This window comes from Electrophorus electricus, chromosome 3 (assembly GCF_041902795.1).
Source record: "Electrophorus electricus isolate QZ-2024a chromosome 3, ASM4190279v1, whole genome shotgun sequence".
NCBI lineage: Eukaryota > Metazoa > Chordata > Actinopteri > Gymnotiformes > Gymnotidae > Electrophorus > Electrophorus electricus.
The window spans coordinates 34,306,801-34,329,391 of NC_137499.1; the positions used below are offsets into that span (position 1 = coordinate 34,306,801).

Below are 22,591 nucleotides of genomic sequence, written 5' to 3' on the forward strand. Positions count from 1 at the left end.
TCTCTCTCCTTCTCTCTCAGTGGACTCGTTTGCCTGCCTTGTGTTGGGGCAATGCTCCCCAAAGCTCACCAGACTTGTCAGTGCCTCTCCCATACCAGGGCTTCATTCCGCCTCCCCGTCTAAGGCATGACATGAAAGCTACTTGTGGGAGAAGAGCCATAGCCGGGAGGACCGAGGTCTTGGTGTCCGGAACTGGCTTGGTTCTAGGAATGGGGATCCCCCTTGAAGTTTTTTGGGGGGGCTAGGCCCCATGTACCCTGCTTTAAAGGGGCTGACTGGTCCATGCCTGACTGCAATGTCGGCAGGCTGATTGGTCTAGAGGGCCATCCAGGGACACGTCGACCAGCTGTGCTCTGTTCATACTGGCTGGTCGACGTGAGGGAGTCACATCGACGCAAGACAGCACCGTTTCTGCGGCCAGTCAACATAAGGAGGCTCAGTTATCCATGTCTCTGTACGCAGTAGAGGAAAGAGGCCGTGGTCTCTACGCCGCCACGCCCAGTCAATGATTGGTGGCCCCGTCCAGAGAAGAGGGTGGTCTCCGTGCTCATGGGATGTGTGGTGTCTCACGGTACCCGCTGTACCTCCTCACCACCGTCACGGGTTTTTATGCATGCCAGGAGGCGTGCGCTTTGCTGGGCGGTTCTGAGACAGCGCTTCCCTGCCAGCAGCCTCTGTCTAGCGGCATTGGCGTCCACGTAGCCTTTTGTTTATGTTGGGCTCTCTGTTGTGCTTTTCTGATGTGTTTTGATTGCATGCCATGCCTCACACAAGTGCCGCATGGTGAGTCTAATTCACTGTGCCACACGTGCGTTGTTATGTTGTTGCGTCGTCTCTTTATAAGCCTGCTGTGTTTGCATGACCGATTTTCGGTCATTAACGTTATGTCAGCTTTCTTTAGGTGTGGTTCTATTCAAGCCCACAGGCGCGTTCCTTCCCTAGCTGCTGTGAACCTGAACGTTTGCCACTGCTCTGCTGCATCGCGGCGACTTGAACTGCCGGAGCTTTGGTTTCTCTTTACTTTTTTAGCTCACTGCTGTGCTCAGACACTCGAACGTGCACTTGGAACTCGCTCCCTTCCCCGCACACGTCACAATGGTTCATTAAAACAAGTTGGAGACTTGAGTTTGCTTCCCCCCTTCTCGGGTTCTTCACCTTTGACATGTATAATAAATTGTCACGTCTCTGTAATACATTGTTTGTCTTGTATTTCCGTAATTCATTTTGTGCTTCTTGTTCTGGGTTATTACCTAATATAGTTTTTAATTATTTTATTTTTTTGTTTTAATTGAAATTCTATTTCTGTTTCTTATATGACAAATATGACATTTTTCCTCTTTGCATGGCTTTCCCCATCTCTCACAACAAAGATGGTGAAAGATAATGTATAATATTTTTTGATGTAATCGTCAAATTCACTGTGTGTTACGATGGCGTCTGAAAGTTGATTTGTGCTCATGCCTTCCAGATATCGGGCATGGTCCCTAATAATAATAGGATGAATTTGTGTATCTGATATGTCTAGGATAAATTAATTACTAATTAGGGGGAAGTTTCTGTGCGAGTATAAGCAGTGGACTTCTGAGTAGAATGAGAATTCTTTGATGTTTGAGTGTTTTAATCACCAGCCAAACCAAAATCTCATGAAGTGTTATTGTATCTGTGGAGTGTCAATTGTGTGCATTGAGTTTTTTTGCTGATCTGTTGGAATCAAGGACTGTATTAAAATCACCTCCAACTATGACTGGTGATCCAGACAGGTTGTAAAAGATTTTTGAAGGGGTTATGAAATAAAGGAGACTCATCAGTATTTTGGCTATATATATATATATATATATATATATATATATATATATATATATATATATATATATATATATATATATATATATATATATTTATTTATTTATTTATTTGCAACGGCAGCTGTATTGTTATTGATGGTGATGTTTATGATGATCAATCATCCTTCTGGATCAGAAATAGTGGTATGATGAGTGAAAATAATAAATAAGCATATCAGATCCTTGTAAACAAGTCTTTGTTGTTAATTATGATGGACAGAAAATGCAGTGAATCCAGTTTATGTTCCAGTACTGATACGTTGGTTTCGTGTAATAAACATATATGTGTATTTAGTTAATTTTTTATCCTGAGAGCCAATTTTGTCAGTGTTCCAGGCTAGAAATGTGAGAGATTACATTTTTAGCTATTTAAAATTTGTACACTTTTTAACTGTTGATCAGCTTTGAATGTGTGTATTCTTGCAGTGTTGCCTTTTCAGCCTTTGCAGTATGTGTACTATGTCTATAACTGGATCGCATGAGGACCATCCCAGGAAAGGAAGTCCATTTACCTCTGCCGCAAAGATGTTCATTAGAGTTACCCGCCTAAGAAACCACAAATTAACAGCTCCTCAGATTATAGGTCAAATAAATGTTTCAGAGAGTTCAAGTAGAAGACTCACCTCAACATGAGCTGCTCAGAGAAGACTGCAGGAAACAGGCCTTCATGGTCGAACCCCTGCAAAGAAACCACCACTGAGGAACATTAGAGCATGAAAGTCTGTACTTTGGTCTGATGAGTTGAAATTTGAGAGTTTTGAGATGCAGCAAAGTTGAGCGGATGGTTTCTACGTGTGACTCCACCATGAAGCATCGAGGTGGTGTGGTGGTGTGGGGCTGCCCTGCAGGTGACACTGCTGGCAATGTACTCTAAACTCAGAGCACCCTTAATGAGCCCGGCTACCACAGCTTTCGTGACCTGCCGTCCCTTCTGGTTTGCGCTTAGTGTGACCATCATTTGTTTTTCAACAAGACAATGAGCCCAAAATCACCTCCAGGTGGCGTGGCCTTCACAATCACCTGACACGAACCCAAACTGAGAGGATATGGGCTGAGTTGGACCACAGAGTGCTCAGCACCTCTTGCAAGTCCTTCAAGACTATTGCAAAACCATCCCAGGTTACCACATCATGAAGGTTATTAAGAGTATGCCAAGAGTATGAAAAGCTGTAATCAAAGCAAAAGGTTGCTACTTTAAAGAACCTAAAGTATTAAACACATTCTAGCTTGTTTTACACTTTGTTTACTACTTCGATGTCTTCAATATTAATCTACACTGTAAAGAATAAGAAACCAAAACTAAAACAAAAAAACCTCTGAATGAGAAGTTTGACTGGTACTGTATATATACACCAAGAATATGAAGAATGCGTGATATTACAAAGAAACAAAAAGGGATACAAGTAATGCTAAAACAAGAAATTCAAAACATGTGTTGTGTTAAGTGCACAGGTTATGGCAATGTGCATTTGATTAATAGTAATAATGAACTGTGACTGCATTATCTATCATCACTGGTTTATCTATGATGATGTAGGCCTTTATGTGGGAAGGGTAGGGAGGGAAAAAGATTAATAGGTAGGAATTAAGGATAGAGATATGGGCAAATAATTGGTAGGTAGAAATGCAAATCAGATATGGTGACAGATGGATTGGAAGATATAAAAATAAAAGAGAGAGATAGCAAGTCATACAGATAGACGGATGGACAGAAACAGTAAAAGGATGAGCAGAAAAAGAGCCTGGTTTATTGATGATAAAGTAGAAGCAGGAGCTGAGAATGCAAATTAAACTTTAGAATAACCAAGGCATAACATCTATCTCAGAAGGCTTGTCCATCAGCAGTTTCAAGTTTGGTTTATTTGTCACATACATAGTCATACACAGTATAACTCGTAGTGAAATGGTTGTGTCCACAGAAATAATGGCTCTTTTCTCTTCATTAGTACATTTTCTTCTGATAGTGGGAAGGTTTTTTTTTTTTGCCAACAATCCATTATTTGCTCTCGGCTGAACTTCACATTTCTGTGAACCGCCTGGAATTCCTTTTGAAGGACCTCGACCAGAGGTCATTTTGCATTGAATCTGGCTAGTTGGCTGCGGATGGATAGTATGTCACTGAGCTCTGATAAACCTGGAGATGTTTGGGCCTCTGGTTCTTTGGGTAAGTTATCCGGATGCGTTTTTTTTAGAGGTGGATGTTGTGGTTGTCTTCTCCTTTGTTCTTGATGAGGTGACTAGTACAGGATGACGACTTCTTTGGCAGATTCCAGGTCACTGAGATGAATAATCTAACCCAGAAACCGACAAACAAAATAGTACAAAAGATATTAGGCTACCTTGTAATCTGGGGGCTGGTAGTTGCCATCTTGTTGTGTGCTCTCCGTCTTGAAAGGGTTGGTGCTAGTGCGTCACGGCCTGATTGGAGATCTTTCTAGTCTCGATGTCTGCAGCTTCCAATTCTTCTCCTGGCCAGTTATAGTCCCTGCTGGGTATCTGATGTCTGGCAGGGCATAAGAGTTTATGGTTTTGATCTTATTGTTCCCCCACTACTGACTCTTGATGACTTGCCCTATCCTGTGCTAGCACAGCTAGCAAGTCCTTAATAAAAGATCCTCAAATTAAACAAGGTCTAGACTGTTACACAGCTAACTAGGGCCAGTTGCCAGAGGCAAGTCGACCTTTTTAAAAGGAGTGTTCTGATGCGGGTAATCTCCCCTTGACAAATATCAAACAATTATTTATCACCACAGATACTGCTCACTTCCAATTATGAATGTGAACTACCAAAACAGACAAATCGTATCTGAACAAAAAAATCAGAAATGAATAATGAGACTTGAATGTAATATGAGAGCGATATGAATGCAACCTTTCAAGAGTGCAGTGCAGCCCAAGATAAACACTATGGGTGCTTAAATGGGGCCCAATACACCCCTTGTACACAAATTAACATAGTTCCCTGGGGTGTTAATGAACTACGTACAACTTGATTTGACCAAAATTCCACAAGGATCAAGCAGCACGGGAACGTCGTCATCCTGTCAAAACGGCTGTGTTCGGACGTCCAGTTTGAGTGCCTGTTCCTTTAAATGATAATGAATCGTTTGTCCTCCAGCGCGTTCTTCCACTCAAGCTCTGGGAGAAACATTGCTGCACCCATATATGTTTGAACAAGAGTCAGACCCCGAATTAACTCCGATGTCAGTTCTCTGCTCATTCTGGCAACAACACAGACACACACACAGCAAAGTGTACCCAAGTTACAGACAAGCTAGGCACAAACAGTTAACACACACAGGTTTTGATTGACTATAAGCAGCAGGCCCCTGTGCTTAGCTCTCAACTTCACCATAATGTTAGTGGGTCTGGCACGTGCAAGAAAAAACATGGTGCACATTCACAAAACGAGCTCTCAAGTCGTAGGTGGAGTGACTTTGGGGGTAATGCTAATGACTCCTCCTCCTTTTGACGTAGAAAGGGGAGCCATATCGGAACGGCATTATTTAGCGCATTAATTGCCATCTGCCCACTTTTTCTTCTGCTCGTCTTCAGCCCCCTTTGGCAGTTCCGTTTTTTGAAACCTTTACCTTTTACATTTTCTTTCATATCTTTACGATGGTGGTGGCTCAATGGATTAAAATACCTTTTTTCCTAAAGAGGGTTTCTCCGTGATCGGTAATGAGCTGCCCTAGCTTTTCATACACCTCTCTTCTCTCTCATAAGAGCTTTTAATTCCTCTCCTTAAAGAGACCACAACCTCTTACATACCCAGCCCCGCATTCCCAGTAACCGGTCAGTAGCTGTCTCTACCTTACATCCTTCGCCCCTTAAAAACAGCCCTTCTTCCATTACATATTCAAGTTTTTCTACTTTTTTTTAAAACTTGAATGCATACAAATTTTAGATATTAAAGAATAAGTCCTAATTTCCTCCCTACCAACCCTTTAAGACATCCCGTACTTGCCAGAATCCAAATCCCAAAGAAGGATGGACCTTGAAATGACGTCACTCCGTCCTACACATCTCTCTGAGCCTCCTTGCCAATGCATCAGTATTCACATTGTTCCTCCTTGCCACATGATGCACCACAATATTATAAGACTGCAATGCAAGCCTGCATCTGAAAACTCTCCATTTAGCTGTACAGAACTTTGACAAGAAGGTAGGTGAATTATGATTTGTGTAAACCACAACTCTGTTATGAGCTACAAATGTAGAATTCAAAGTGTCAGACTGCCAAGACCTCCTTCTCAACGTTTGAATAAGCCTTATGATGGCAATTTATCATCTTTGCAGAACAGTATCTTATGGTCTTATCAATTAATGCATCTGCATGGAGTAGCACTGCACCAATCCCAACCGCACATGCATTCACCATTAACTTAAAATGGGCATTAAAATCCGGTGTCAATTGCACCAGATCACATGCCAGTATAGCCTTTAGTTTGTCAAATGCCACTCGACAAGCCTCGTTCCAAACATACCAGGCTAATTTCTGTAACAAGTTTTGAAAGGCTCAGCAAAATTCAGAACAAGTTTGTAAAAATTGCCCATCTTCGGTAAAATCCACACATCACCACCAATCTCATCAGCTCTGTCTGGTTTTTGGGATAGGCAAATCCACAACAGCCTGAACTTTAGGTTGCCTCAGCAACACTGAACCATGGCCAGCTTGATGACCCAAGTACGTCACCTGACCTTTTCCCATCTCACATTTTTCCCAGATTCACAAACAAATGAGCAACCTGCAATCTTTAACTAGTGGAGATGGTCTATATAGTCCTGCCTGGAGCCACTCTATCACAATGCTGTCAATACAAGTGAACACCAGGGCTGTCAAAAGATCAGATTTTCACTATACAAATATGATATCTAAGAACATTTAACTAAATAACAATCAAATCCATCTTCAAATTTGTTTATTGTCTTTTCTAGAGTCTGTAACAATTTTGGAATCCGTAACAATAAATGTACAACAGCACGTGAAAAGTACAATTACACTAAGGCAACCAGAAGAACAGACAAACAACAGATCCTCAAGTTATAACATCTGCCATTAATTCAATATCAACTGAAACAAAACCACTTGTGAGGAGCTGGGGGACAGATGGTGTGAGTGTGTGTGTGTGTGTGTGCGCGTAACCACAGGCTGACAATCGACCTCTCTGATATAATGTGATTTAAATGTCCACTGACCATTTTCCCTCTCTGCATTTTTCACATTCTCTGTCTATGGCAGATTTTTATGTAGGAAGACGAGCACATTTAGTTTATTAGGTTTCAAGCTGGAGCGAAACAATGAATGTCCCCCAAAGAACTGAAAAGCCTTTCACATCCAACACTAGTGGCAGGAACACAAAGAAGCTTCTGTGCCAGCTTTGCCAACCTTGGAAACTTCTCTTCATTAGCTGTCCAATGCAGGGTCTTTGTCCGCAGGAATGGCGGGCGTGGATGTCCATGTATAAACTAGGATTGCTGTTTTAGCTTCTCTGTGTCTATTGATTGTTCCTTCTGCTGCTGTTTTCTCATTATCATTTTGAGAATACCAAGGAAGGCCTTTGAGCTGAAGACACTGGTCTGCTCGGGCAGGAAACTGGGAGCGACCTTCTTGGGCAGAGGACTCCTGCGTGACCTGTTGAACCATAGGTCCAGTACACAAGCCATGTTGGGTCCAGTGCATAGGGCAGATGAGGGAAACTGCATTATTACAGGAGCTCACAAAGCATAAAAACACAAAGAGCAAGGTTAAGAATATTAACAAAATAAAGGATTTAAAAAAAAATATATATATATATATGGATATCCAGGTTACACCAGTTAGAGGACTTCATGATTTTCCACTTGGAGAACAAGTACCAACTTGTGGCACCACCCCAATCACCTGCAGCCATATCCAAATCTTCATACTGCTCTTCCAAGTCCTTGCGGATTGCACATTTCATGCTCTTCATCAGGCTGCTTTTCGTCATCTTCTGCCAGCATGGACTTGCTCAGATGCAGGACAGGCCTCTGCAGCCAGGGAATCGGCAAAAGCTCCGAGCGGCTTCGGCTCCTCACACGTGTTCTCAAGAGTAGAGATGGACAAGGTGCCTGGGGCTTCCCCATGAGAGTAACCACCACGGCCAAAGCCGATCAACAAGCCCGTAAACGTTAGCCTAAGTCTCAAAAAGAAAAATCCTAATTTCTAATCCGAACAACAGGCTCGATGAACAGTGTGCAGATCAGGAAACGTTCTGGATTTATCTGGGATATTTTCTTATATTTATCGCACATTCAGTCACTGCCTTTTAACTTGAGTAGGTCTATTTTTACACTCACAATAGTTCTACGCACAGAACTCAAACTTACTTGGAAATTGTGTCGCATGCGGACCCTTATCTAGTCATGTCTGGCTCCATTGTGTATTGAGGGAGACTTGGTTCCACCAGCTTTTTCCGCCAGCTCCCTCCGTCTCTTCCGTAAGGGGTCAAATGGTTGAACACCACTCATGCGAGCCTTCACAGCACCATGCACTTGGTCAATCTTCAGAGCCTTTCCAGGTGCAAGATTCCAATTGTTTCAAAGCAGCAGCCCTCATATTGGTGGCAATGTCAGTAGTGACACATTCAAAATGTATTTATATAGCGCTTTTTACAACAGAGGTCACAAAGGAGCTTTACAAATTTCCCAACAGAGGTCACAAAGGAGCTTTACAAATTTCCCAACAGATGTCACAAAGGAGCTTTACAAATGTCCAAGTCCAAGCCCACACTCAGCAAGCCAAGGGTGGCAGTGGCAAAGGAAAACTACAGAGCATGAGGAAGAAACCTTGAGAGGAGCCAAGACGCAAAGGGGGGGGGGGGGGGGGGGGACAATCATCCTCTTGCCAATATGTCTGCTATCTGGTCAATTCCCCACTCCAGTTAGATTTGAAATGCCTGTTTAATGTTTTCATTTGTGCGGTTCTTAAGAATAAACGTGCTATCCAGACATGCAGCTTTCATTTTCAATTCTGGTGTGATGACGTGAACCGTTGAGATCATATAGGGATGTCCAGTAGTACTGGTCCAAATATCAATTATAAATGCAAATTGTGTGGGTTTAGTTAAAGAGTTGACCATGTCAAGTTTGACTTTTAGATACACGTTTGGGATTTATTGTAATCCCAATGTGTGAGATTAATGTTACTTTTGTTTACCTATTGGACAAGCAAAGTTTTTCAGGGACGAGATCATCTTACATTAGCTCTGGCATTGTAGTTATTAGCTAGCCAGTCAGTTCACCTACATGCTGTGCTCTCTGTTCAGTCAGTGTGCTGCATGGCTGGAGAAAAATGAACTGGAAATATGAATTAGCTAACTTAGAAGACACAGATACAGCAGATCTTATTCGACAGCGATTATTAAGATAGCGTTCGCCTGTTAGCACTGTAACTTGGACTGCGTTTTTGACACAGCAGAAGTAGGTCTACCTTTTGTATGAGTATTGAATTGCATCTATACTTGACAAGGACTGAAATATTTGCAAAGCCTGACAGGCTCTCTCCTCCTTGCAGACACTAAAATCTATAGATCGCTAACAAGTTATTTAGCTCCATTAATAGCACAGTTGTCTACTAGTTTTGTTTTGTTTTTTAACTTCCATAGTTAGCAATGTAGTTTTGACCACTTATTTGCTGTCTCCCAACCCCTACACCGTTCTCCAAATTGGATGCCCTTTTACTCAAATACAAATGAATAATTTTGTTCTCTCGGCAAAGACAGATACGAATACTAGGCACTCTGCACATCCATAATTAGCTAGCTAGTTACAGCGCTGTCGTATTTTTTGTTTTAATGGTGCACGGCAACCGGCATTAATGAGCAATACTGCCACCTGCTTTGTCAGATTATGAACCAAATTTTACTTGCGCTGGATTATTTACAATTTTATCATATGTGTTTTATTAACATAACATTTTATTTTAAAGCATCATGGTTATCATCAATACCAGGGTCAGTTTTCAACCCTGGCACAACGTAACGCTTATGGCATCACACAGGCTAGAATCATGTGAGATTGCTCCGATAGAGAGAGCTGCCTGTACCCATTTAAAAGGTCTTGCTTGGTCACGTACTGAGCTCTACCCATCCAATCAATCCAAACCTGTAATCTTGTGATGGGGAAAGCATTTATTAAACCAGATCTAGAGTTAGATACTTTCAATAATCAAAAACGTAAATCACCATCTACCTTTGGGACAAGCACCACTGGGGCCCAGTCCTACCCACTCCTATTTTATCCATATAAAGAAGCTTTTCGCAGGCTGGGATGGCCTGTATGAATGCTGTTTGATGGGAACAGAATCGCCTCTTTCAACATCAGGATTGACAAGGGGGCAATTTCTCTGGAATGTGACCACTTTACTCCAGAACACTGCCGTATAGCCATCACAATCTGGCCCTTGTCAAAGGCAGAGTATAGAAGAAAGGCAGGTCAGCTGAATTAGGTTTTCTTTTAATATCACATGCATGGCCAGGTGCGTGGGCATTGCTCACCTGGGGAAGAGATGACACCATGGACTATGGGAAGAAGGCGAGCCAGCACAGGCAGTGTGATGTCTGGGCTACATTCTGCTCAGAAACCTTGGGTTATAGCACTCGTGTTACTTTGACACATACCACTTACATAAACATTACCGCAAACTAAGTACAACCTTCAAGGTAACGATATTCCCTAATAGCAGTGGCCTCTTTCAGGAAGATAATGCACTCAGCCACACTACAAAAAATGGTTCAGGAATGGTTTGAAGAACATGCATCTGTGGGACATACTGGAAGAAGGCTGATTCATGGAGACCATGCCTCACACCTTACAGGACTTTACAAATCTGCTGCCATTGTTGGTTTCCATTCTCTAATACAATAGAGTTGACAGGTGATGCTTCTTTAAATTACATTAGGGGTATAGACGTTAGCAGGCTTGATTTTGCATTATGTTTCAATTAAACATTAACGACTTAATTAATCTACAAGATTAATTGAAGATTTATGACAGTTTGGTTAGTGTGCAAAAAATAAATGGAACTCGTGCCTTTATGCATTTTGTCTGAGCTTTTCCAGCATCTATTAGCATTCATCAAAGGGCATGACACCGCACCATTCCGAGAAAAGCGAGAGAGATGAGCAGAGAGATGGGGAGATTACACGAATGCAGCTGCGCTGTCTCTCCCACCACAGCTCACGTGTAGTGTCAGCCAGTAAAGGACAGCATGTCACTTTCATGGCTTCCACTGTTGGTCATTTACAAAACTCTGACTTGTTCTTAAGTTTATGACTAAAACATTAAATTACCATGACCTATAAGAACAGGCCCACTGCCCAATATAATGAATGCACCATTACTCCACTCACTGCTGCTTCTGCATAGTCACGTAAACATTAGGTGATGCAACAGCTGCCTACCCCAACCAGACTTGCAAAATAGGATCTAAATTTTTCAGTGTGCTCTGTACTCCAACATGGTCCTTTAAAGGGGACCCATTAAACCCCCTTTACACATGTTAACACAGTGGCTGGGGTTTTCATGAACCGTATATGGCAGGCTTAGCACCAAATTCTCGGGCCACGATACAAGCGGCATGGCCATTTTTAACTTTTATTTCTTATTTACAGACCCCTCAACTCGAAAAGCCCCCACCGCAGTGCCTGTCCTGCGTGCCCCTCCCCTACGCCAGAGACACGGGTCAAGCAGCACAGCGCCTTCTCATCCCGTCCCAACAAATCTGTGCATCATGTCTAGGTTGAGCAGCTGTTCCTTTAAACTGTAACGAGCCAGTGCTCAACCTCCACCCCTTTTCTTCCAAGTGAACCCTGGGAGAACACAGTAGTGCAATACATGTTTGAACAGTTAGCTCTGATGTCAGGTCTGCTCATTCTAGCAGTGAGACTGCCACATGCACACCAACATACATACCTACACAAGGCAAAGCACGCCTGCTTGCAAATCACAGACGGACGTAAAGCACATTTTCCCGTAGTACAACATTGCCAAGAGAGCTCACCTGAGTGGAACACAACAGAACCCTGTAACTTCTACTCTCACATTATTCACCAGGTCATCTAACAAACTAATAGCGTTAACATTATTGTGGTTTTTGTATTAAATAAACCAAGTAACTAACAATATCTCTAGAAAATTAGCTACATGTAATATATTACTTAAGGTTTTAGCATTAGCTAATGCTAAACAGCCAAAGCCACGCATGGCTAGCATAATTCTTTTTAGAGCCTTACATTTCCCTTGTCTGTAGTTTGGCCTCATCACTTAGTTGGTATTGATCCCTCTTTTAGGAACGGTTTTGTTGCTAGGCTATAAAGTCATTAGCATGCGTGTACAGGTTTTTGCCAACTGTAGCTACATTGCTGCCTTTGAATCTAAACTTCACCCATTGAGCCCCTCTGTCCTCTGTTGCTGGGGGCCAGTACAGTGTTTTGTGCAACTCCCGTGCTCAGCTCTCAGCTTCAATGCGACGTTAGCCATGCTGGCACGTGTGTGTGTGTGTGTGTGTGTGTGTGTGTGTGTGTTTGTGTTTGTGTGTGCTGTGCCGCTTCTTTAAAGACCAAATGCAAAGGCCATTGCCTTTTGTCAGCATGTCTCAGACGGTGCGTCCTCGCAAATCATCACTAACTCCTACCCTACAGCATCGATTTGTCCCAGTACTTATGCTCATCTAAACAGTGGAACCACACACAGAAAGGGCCGGTTAAATACGAGCAGGCCACTGCACCCTCTCTGAGGTCTGGATGAATAGGATACCACATTATAGGTGGGTCAAATCTTCAACAAAAAACAGTCATGATATTCCATCATACACATTATAAATAAATAAATAAATAAATACATAGCTGGCTGGCTTTCCCCATTCAAGCCCCAGTGATATTCAATGACCCAGAGGAGGCCTGACCTTGGCGCATAATGGACAAACACTCGAAATGGGTGTTGGCTGGACGGAACTCTGCTGTTGTGTGGCCTTGCCTGCTGCTGGTCCTTTAACACAGGAAGGGGACAGCTACAGTGGAAAACCTTCTCGCTCAAGACTGGCTTGACTTCATTTTACTTAACAAGGGACAGGCCAGCGTGCTGTGCAGAGTGGTCATGTTTAACATCCGACGGATGCGGTTTGCTCTCCGATGTCCCTCAGCCCAGCCCGGCTCGCTCTCCCCACGCTGCTGCTGGCCTTTCTGATCCATCTTTTGTTTCACTCTGTGCCACTTGTTTGCTCCCCTGCTCTCGCTCATTCTCAGTGGCACACACCGCTCCCTCTTTTACCCATTACTGAGTACCGTGAGGAGAGAGGAGGGGTGCTCCGCACTGCTAACCTTGAGAGATGGCAACCCTGGGAAACGCCAGAAATGACAGAAATAAAAACACAAACCTTTCACTAGCGTCTCTAAGCAGAATAAATTACACCCCACCCCTGCACACACTCGCACAAGGAGTGCGCAGAAGAAACACACAGTGGAGAAAGGAGCACGGGCATGGGCCCCCACCCCTCCATCCGTTGTCGGAGATGATGAGTGTTGCTTCGTTAGGGCCAAGTCTCCCGTTTTCCTGCTCTGTGACTGAGCCAGAGGAGCTGCTCACAGGGGGAAAACTTGCACACAGCAGCCTCTTCTGCCTCACATGCCGGTCCGACACCACCTGCGCCAAAGTCAGGGGGAATACAGAGCTGTTTCAACACACACAAAGCTGGGCTCCCTGCTGTTTCAGTGCATGTGTGTGAGCAAGTCAGAAAAAAAGAATGACACTGGTTTAAAGGACACCTCGATAAAGCACCTGCTTGTACACCAGCCCCAACAAACACAGGAGCTTGGGAGAGCGCGTGTGGTACAGCGTGTTTAAGTGAGCACGAGCACAGCTGGAGAGCGCCGAAGCCCTGAAGAGGACAGGAAGGTCTCCCACACGCCTTTTGGCCGTTTGGTTTTAATTGTCTTACAGTGCATGTCTGAGTTCCTCTTCCCGCAGCAGTTGGCTGGGGGTGAAGCTGCTTTCAGAGAACTGCTGCAGACAGCAAAGCAAACCACACCTCTGCATTTTGCTCAAATTAAGCAGAAACATAAAAGCATGCATTTTTTTAAAAGAAAAAGCCGTGCATACTCGACGAGCGCACGTTTGGTTCCACTCGAGAGGAACGTTCGGTGTGTTGACAGCAGACAAAGCAGCCTGTTGGGGGGGGGGACCAAATTCATTTTAACAGCAGAGAGACACGTGGAGACCCAACGCTTCTTTTAGGAAGGCAAGACAGACCTGGAACAATAGGCAACCTCTGGATGCTAAGAACATGCTCGACCCAAGGAATCCTGCACCAATACAAAAGGCGGCACGCCGGTACGCTCAGTGGTCCTCGCATACGCGCTCCACGTCGGCGCAAGCAGCTGTGCAGCAGCGACGGAGCTCCAGGGACGCAGCTGCAGGAGACCGGTCTGTCACAAGCACGGAGGTGCCGCGTCAGCGGTGATCATCGCTTTGGCGCGCGGCGCGATTTACACAACGCACTGGCGCCCGATCCCCCTCTCCACCCGAAGGACGTGAGACGCAAGGACAGTTGCCATGGAACAGGAGCGTCTCCGTGCTTCATTAAAACAGCCGGCGTGAAAAGGTTGAGTCATTTGCTCATGCCTTGGCTTAAACAATAGCCTTTTACTGAAGGCTGACAACTGCATTAGCAAGTCAAGATTGATCCGGTCATTGTATTTCATTGATATTTATTAAGGATCAGTCATGCAAGATGTACCACACAATACCATCCACACACACACACACACACACACACACACACACACACACACACACACACACACACACACCTCTCTCCATCTTTCCCCAGGTGTCTTGTCTACCTCTCTGTCGGTCTGTTTCACTTTCTATCAGTCTTCCACTCCCTTTTTTTTCACCTGACTATCCACCCATCATTTTTATTTCAAGGCCTCGGTATCAGTCATTCATCACAGGGAGGGGTGTGTGTGTGTGTGTGTGTGTGTGAGTCTCTCAGATAGGGATGTGTGTGTGTAATGTGGAAATACTACATGAGTGATAGACATTCAAGCATGGACTGTAGTGTGTGCGCGCACATTCGAGGAGTGTGTGTGCGCGGCGCGTGTGTGTATTTATAGTCTTGTCAGGAATATCAGAGGCAATTCTGCTGTGCCCTTTCCCTGGCAGTAGTACACTGTCCCTCCTCTAAATTTGCCGCCCCTCCTCTGTCTCCGGCCACCACCGGGCGCGAGCAGCAACCATCAATCGCCGTGCACCTCCGTCCAGCCCTCCCCGCCCCTCCGCTCTCACAAGCAATGACGGGGACACAGAGCTACGCTGCTCTTTACAGCTTTGACCTGTCACACCACTATAAAGAGACAAAGAATGATGGTGAGAGGCAGGGAGAGCAAGGGAGAGGGGGGGTGAGACAGTGCATGCCCAGGGAGAGGCATGGACCGACCCACACCTCCGTTTGTGGAAACTGCTCTGTAGCCAGTCTAATTCCCAAAGCATCTCTCCATCTGCAGCTCATTGCCGCCATGACGAGTGCAAGCAAGCACAGACTAAGCCGCAGCCTCAGACCAACGCGCCCACACGCGAATTCACACACACCCACATGAACCGAAAAGGACAGACAACGCCGTATTGACGGCATTCACACAGCCCGAAACTTCTGTTTTCCTGGAAACTTGTTTTTAGTGAACTGTGGCGCGCCGAAGCCTCGAGCAGGAGAGCTCTGACCACGCTCGGTGCCAAAATTCATTCACATCGATAAACAAATTACTCACTCCACACCGCCACGGAGGTCTGGGCGTCAGAACACCACGCCCGCACATGCAGGATCAGCACTGGCCTAGTGTTCATTACTACATTTCCTTTCAGTCTTGTTAACACAGCAAAACATCTTATAGAATTTAAAAGAGGAAAACGGAACTCAATTACAATACTGAGTGTATTCCCAAAGAAATGGAAGTAAAGCAGATTGCAAAGCCATCCCACCTGTTTGTGTTCTCTCTCTCTCTCACACACACACACACACACACACACACACACACACGTTCACCCAAACTCCCATCCCTTATTAACATGCCACATTCATTCACATTTTTCGAGGAGGGCAGTACACGGGCAGAGGTTCCTCCAATTATCTACCAGACATGGAACATAGACGCCACAGAATTCCAGGCCTTCTCCTTGAAGCTTCCCACCTTCGTTTAGAGGCCGGATTCCCAGGAATAGCGAGATTATCTGTACAAAAACCCCTGTATTTGAGGTCAAACTCTTAGCTTGAGAAATGGTCTCTTGGTTTTGTTAAATTTGGCACGTTTGATTCATTTCTAATTTGGGAAAACGATGGCTAATCGTCTCTGCGTTATCTGACGGTCTCACTCAACTGAACTCTTATGATAAATGCACAGCCAACTAGTTACTTGCACCCATTCTGTGAGCTAGACCACCGACAGACAGGTTTCTATGTTCTTAGTGTGTTTATGAGGAATCGGGTGATCTCTGGCGATGTCATTTGGTTCTTCAGACGGAGTAAAGGCAGGAAGCTGTGTAAGCACATGGGCCAGGCAGTTCCACACTTTTACCTGTCAAGAGCACCATTTAACGAGAAGCAATGGTTCCCAGGGCACAAACAAGCGCATCGTTATCTCACTCTGCTGCTGCGCAAAAGAAGAGAGGGGTCATTTAAGCTGCCCAATCAGAGGCCAAGACTTTTATTTTTTTCACACTGATTCGTCATTTTGTTTTTGGATATAACTGCTCCGCCTTTACCCAGAGACAGAGCAGCTCCCGCTATGCTAACTGTTGACTAGACTTGTTTCCTTAAAGACTTTTTCCCCTTTTTTTTTTTTTTTTCTCAGCCACACCTCTGTTCAACCAACAGCGTAGGCCACATGTGAAAAGACAAGAAAAGAAAGTACAGGAACGCAGAGAATCACTGCACTGCACGAGTCCAGCCCCAAACATCGTCAGCACAGCTAGCTTTATTTGGAGAATTTTTTTTTTTGTAGTTTTTGTTTTCATACAGAAAGCCTGGGTTTAAATACACAAGTGCTACAAGGAGGAGAAAGTCTCAAACATCAAAAGAAATAAAGCCTTATATTTACACATCCCCCTGCTTTCAACACTCTATCTGTCCAATCACATGCACTCCGAAAGGAGACGTACAGGAAGTTCCATGATCTCCAAAATGGCCACGTAGCAGGTCACCGAAAAAGCGCTTCTGCAGACGTCACTGTCTCCAGGTAACCCCGCACACTGTGCAGTCCAGGGGGAAAATGTCAACAAGACACAGGACCTACTCGAACATCTGAAGAGAACGCCGATGTCGTCATGAGGAGACAAGCTACCTGTTTAAAAGCTCGACGGTTCCCCACCGACAGTGTCTGAAAGGGACAGAAACACTTGTCTGCCACTGGAAAAGGGAACAAAAAAAAAGACACACAGTGAAGGAGAATCCATAGCAGGGGACAGCGAGACAGGTCACAGCCCATCGTCCGCGGATCGAGCGGACCGCGTCCAGCCTGTGTCGTGTGTCCATATATAACAGTCTATCCAAAGGCATCGGTGCATGTCTTTTGTTGTCCATGTGTCCACCCTTTCGTCTCAAACCCCTGACCACGGTCGGCAGGTCCCACTAAAAGCTCGCATAATCCTGGCCAGGCGGGGAAAGTGTGGTGGGGTGTCGAGGAGGGGGAGAGCCTGGGGAATTGGCCGTCCAGCTGCAGCTTGCGTTGCCTCCGCGGGTGAGCTCTCGCGGGGTCCCTGGCTCTCTGGGCGTTGGGGAGAGCACACAGAGGAGGGGGAGGCTGGGAGGAGAACAGGGAGGGACACTACAGGACACAGTACCTTGGGGTCAAGGGTCGGCTATGGTCCCTACTGAGGGTCATATTTAGGGGTCAGGGCGGAAATTTAAGAATGGCGCCCTCGTGTGGGCAGTCCTGTGGGGGTGAGAAGGCAGGCTGGGGAAGGGGGGGAGCACTATGACTGTTTGAGGCGCTTGCGGGGCGGGCCCAGAAAGGGACACTGGGCGGAGGCCAGCGAACGGTACGCCTCCGCCACCAGGTGTGGGTGGGACGCCACCATGGACTTCCAGCCTGATGTTTCCATGACGTCGGACGCGTGGCTGAGAGAGAGAGAGAGAGACTGGTTGAAATATACAGAAGGTTGTAAAGAACGTACCTGATCTTCCAATGTTCCTTCCCTTTCTCCCATTACCCTGAGGGGGCTACACTGCACTATCACGCACACCAACCAATGGCCTTTAATGACATTTACCCTGTGTGTGTGTGTGTGTGTGTGTGTGTGTGTGTGTGTGTGTGTGTGTGTGTGTGTGTGTGTGTGTGTGTGTGTGTGTGTCCTCTACTTCACCCCACCACACTGCTGCCTGCTGGCATTAACTGGACTATGAAATCAGGGTTGGCAGGCTGCAGGGCTCCTTCTTCTGGGACATGGCCACTGCTTGTGCCAACGTCACCCCGAACTTCCCAAAAGGGCACCACGTGGCCACTGTCCAGTGAACAGTTTTTCCTTCCTACATGCCTGCAAGGCGTTTCTGCCATGGCGGCGACAGGCACGTGGGGCCCCACCCCTCGAAGACCAAACGCGCGCTCCTCGCCAGCCCACGGCCGAGAGCTGGGGTCATTTCCTGCCCGTTAGCTGGGCAGCCTTTTTTCGTGTCGTCCGGGAAGGCTCTGGGAGCAGGCTGGAAGGAACGCCCCTTCCCTCGCCCACAGCCAGCAGCCCGCCCCCGGCCACAGTCGAACCCTTCAGCGGTTCCTCCATAGATCGATAGGCCCACTATTACACCGCAAGGGGCCCAAGAGACAGCAGGCTGCTCGTAAACAAATTAAAGGAGAAAGTGATGGGGCCAAGGGCACTGGTCAGGGCCGAGTGTGCGCGCAGGCCTGACCGTCGGCCGGGGAGGAGTGGACCGGCCGCACGCTCCAACGCGTGGCGTGCGCTCTCGTTCCAGCAAGGGATTTTGTCTTCTTTTTCCCGCCCCTTTTTCCCCCCTGCCATTGCAGTTATTGATTTCTCTTTGTGGCTTGTGTTATTGTTGTGATTGCTGAGCAGCAAGAAAGCAAGAAAGAACAACAGAGAGAGAGAAAAAGAGAGGAAAAGGGGGGGAGGGAGAGAGAGAGAGAGAGAGAGAGAGAGAGAGAGAGAGAGAGAGAGAGAGAGAGATGGGGGGGGGGATTAGAGAGAGAGAGAGAGCCACCGACCAGACAAGACAGCCCTAGCCCAGTTTTAGAGACCAATATAGTGCCACAGAGAAAATGAACTCAAAATTACACCACCCAATAAAGCTAGTGGAACCCTGGGGATGCCCAGAAAACTGGCATAAGACCTTTCCAGGAGGGAGGGAGAGGGAGAAGGAAGGGATGAGAAGAAATGATTTAATAACAAGGAAGAAAAAGCTCAGCTATGCACGGTGAGCTCTGAAAGGAAGTAAAAGCCAAAACTCAACGCCGGTGCAGGGGTCCAAACACCCCCAACACATCTACTTTAGCTAACGGGGATTATTTAGGTACCCAAGCGCTGAGGGAGACATTTATCAAATCCCCCTGGTCGGGGGGGTGAACCGCAGTTGCGAAAATATTAATAACTGGCGAGCAGGCCGTTAACCGAGGCAGAGGGCATGCAAGCAGGGTCTTTTGGGAGCCTTAGTACTGTGTCAGCATGTAAAATGTTGCTTGTGATTCTCTCGTGTGAGAGAGTGGCAGGGGAGATGGGAGCTGTGTTGGGAACGCGTCCCCTCACTAGTTGATGAAGTCCACGGCCTGCGTTTTAAGCTGGTCGGCACTGTGCAGGTCAGCCAGGATCAGGATCTCAGCAGCGTTCTCCACGGACAGGCTGGTGCACAGAGCGTCCTCGCACATCACCTTCAGACGCTCCAGAGCATACTGCAGAGAGTGGGGCAGGACGAGGGAGTCGGGGAGAGAAAATGAGGACTGTAGAAATCAGCATTAAATTAGCACCACACAGTGCCTTCATTACTTCCTTCACTGTTTGCCAAGCTGGTTACTTTTTCCTCTGTATTTACTGCGTACTGCAATAATGTAACTTGTAGGACACGGAGACAGAAACTAAAAGCATCATAAAAAAACACGCAGGCACAGCTGTACGTGTGGATCCGCCCCCCCCCCCAAAAAAAAACCCACCTCACCTCCTCCAGGCAGAGAAGGTGTGAAGAGCTATGGGAGAAGTGCCCACCCCCCCACCGAAAAACACACACAGAGGGGAGACGGCCGTCTTAAAGCCACATGCACCGGCCCATTACGGCTGACTGTGATGGAGAACTACAGAGTGGCAGACAGTCTGCAAGGCAAAGCATTACTATGAATAACCTCCCATTACACAGGGAGGCAAGGCCAGAGAGCAAAGGCTGAGGGAGGTGTAATTAGGAGACCGAGTACATGAGGCGCTCCACTGAACAGGAAACCCTGAAAAATACATGGGCGGGTGGCTCCAAAACCTCCAGACAAGCAGTCTAAAGGGTTCTAACAAGAGCAGACAGGTGTTTCAGAAAGCAGGAAGTCTCCGTCAGCCACAGGACCGAACCCAAACGTGATGACTGCCCAGCCCTTACGCGACACGCTAAAGGAGACTGATGACTTTTGCCTGTTATCGAGGCGGCTGGAACGGTTCAAGTCTCAAGTCCCACTGGCTCACCTTGTCGGCAGCAGCAAGCAGGTCGTCGGCCATCTTGTCCAGGTTGGGGGCCTTGCCGGTGTAGATGAAACACATCATCTCCTTGAACACCTCCGGCTCCACGTCGTTGATCTCCACGCGGTTCTGCACAAACACCGCCCACACCACGTTAGTCCCCTCGGCACGGCTCCCACACGCCCTCCGGCCTGGCGGCGGGTCTCTGACACGGGCCCCCCTCTACCCAGTCCTCACTGTGTGCCTCCCACACACACTGTAAGGGTCATTTCCAACACTTCATTGCCCGTGCAGAGAGAGGAGTCTCTCAGCCACGTGAAGCCCCGTGTAACACCTACAGGTGAGCTGACTGGGGACTGAAGAGAAGAGCTGGATCTGTGAGGGGGGGGGGAGAACCGGCCCGCACGATACTGGCAAGCTTCTACACTCTGATGCTACAGCTACAGACAGTATTGCCTGCTGCCATTAGATGTCTTGCGACTGAAAGGCTGGTAGACATTTTCTGCATCATGGGAGTGTTGTGATTCATGAAAACGCCCACAGAACAGCCACGACCAGTCAATACCAGAGTAATGCAATCAGAAAACTACGTAACCATGGTCCACCATGGTACCGCAACCACACCAGCAAGCCCCTAAAAGCTGAGAGGAAAATCATATTAGATCTGGCAACCTGTGAATAGAACACATGCTCTATGAGCTACCTGCATTTCAAATGTCCAAGCATCATTTATCAATGTGGAATATTACATTCCTCTAAGCCGGCAGCTGTTTACAAATAGTAGCTAGATTTAAAAAACAACATTGTTTTACCCCACTATGAAGGTTTAAGGGCAATTCCAAATGACTTATCGATTTAAAATCAGGACATTCATATTTGACAGGTTTAGACACTAACAAGCACCAGCCTTTCTAACTGTAAGAGTGAGTGGGCGAAGGGACTGTGACGTGGTTATAGAGCACATGGGAGAGAGTTCTCAACGTCCAACATCCAGAAGCACGCAAACAGGTGTAACACACACAGGATATGGAGCAGATGTTATTAGACGCCTGCATGCTGAAGACGTGACCCAAAAAGAGGTACTTTTGCACATTATTAGAGCGCACAGGACCCCTGTCCAGGAAGTCTCAAGTATTAACGGCATAATGCGTGCCGCTCCAGCCGAGAGCAGCCCAACGTGTGCGATTCCACGAGATGAATTCTGTGCTAGATGATGTGTGACCACTGGGAGAAAGCACATTCTTAGACACTGGAAGGCAAAACAATCAATGTCCTTCACAGAATTAAATAATGAGACAGCTGGAGAAGCATCTTCTCAGCAAAGGGTCTATAAGATCGCGCCAAGCCGACAAGCATTATAATGTGCTCGGGCCGCTATTGAATGCCCATTAAAGCTGCGGTCGGGAAGATTGAGGAGAGTGGACTTAACTACCATGCCCCTCCCCCACCCCTCCACCGTGCTGCAGCCGTGCCCTACGGAGACGGCTGCTGTGCATGCGGTGAAATGTCTACATTTGCTGGCCAATAAACAAGCAGAGTTAAAAAGCCTTCAGATAATAAGAGTCGGCTTCTCGTCATCGCTCCGAACGAGGCAACACGTGCAGTATTGTGCGTATTGCAGCTTCTTTGGAAACCAGGGTCAGAGTGCTAAGTCAGCCACTATACGGCGCCCCTGGAGCTCAGAGGGTTAAACGCCTTGCTCCAGGGCCCAACGGTGCGCGGAAGACGCAGGACTCAAACCCACAACCTTTCAATTGATTGCCCACAGTCCTTTCTGCTATATGAAAATTAATCTACACCTATATTTATTCAGTAAAAGAACTAGCAGTATTTCAGGGCTTAGATGTTTGTTTGATAACAGAAACGGTCAGGATGATGCTAAAGATGCCGTAAACCACTCATGAGAGCATTTAGCTGTGAGAGCACAGAAGCGCATAGATATCAGTACAAACACCATACATACAACTGCCTGGCCATTTCAAAGATATTTTCAGCAACATCCAACACTAAACAGTAGCCTTATCTTAGAAACAAGTTAACATTAGCCTAACTGAAGCAACACAGAAAATGAG

General features: G+C 46.3%; 1 protein-coding gene and 1 long non-coding RNA gene across 4 annotated transcripts in view; both read right to left on the reverse strand.

The window, feature by feature from the left end:
* Nucleotides 1-6,749: 6,749 nt before the first annotated feature.
* Nucleotides 6,750-8,590, reverse strand: LOC145653814 (uncharacterized). The gene is made up of 2 exons (XR_014120000.1): nt 8,196-8,590; nt 6,750-8,008 (listed from the first exon to the last, which is right to left on the reverse strand). It is a non-coding gene; the product is annotated as an uncharacterized LOC145653814 (long non-coding RNA).
* An 8,186-nt stretch (nt 8,591-16,776) lies between these two features.
* Nucleotides 16,777-22,591, reverse strand: part of spop (speckle type BTB/POZ protein) — a 62,403-nt gene continuing 56,588 nt past the window's right edge. For all 3 annotated transcript variants that reach the window (XM_081711254.1, XM_026997944.3, XM_035527018.2), the window contains 3 exons: nt 20,526-20,648; nt 19,614-19,756; nt 16,777-17,976 (listed from right to left, as the gene is read on the reverse strand). In XM_081711254.1, the coding sequence (XP_081567380.1) occupies nt 17,832-17,976; nt 19,614-19,756; nt 20,526-20,648 (411 nt within the window). In that variant the 3' untranslated portion in view covers nt 16,777-17,831. The remainder of the gene's footprint in view (nt 17,977-19,613; nt 19,757-20,525; nt 20,649-22,591) is intronic.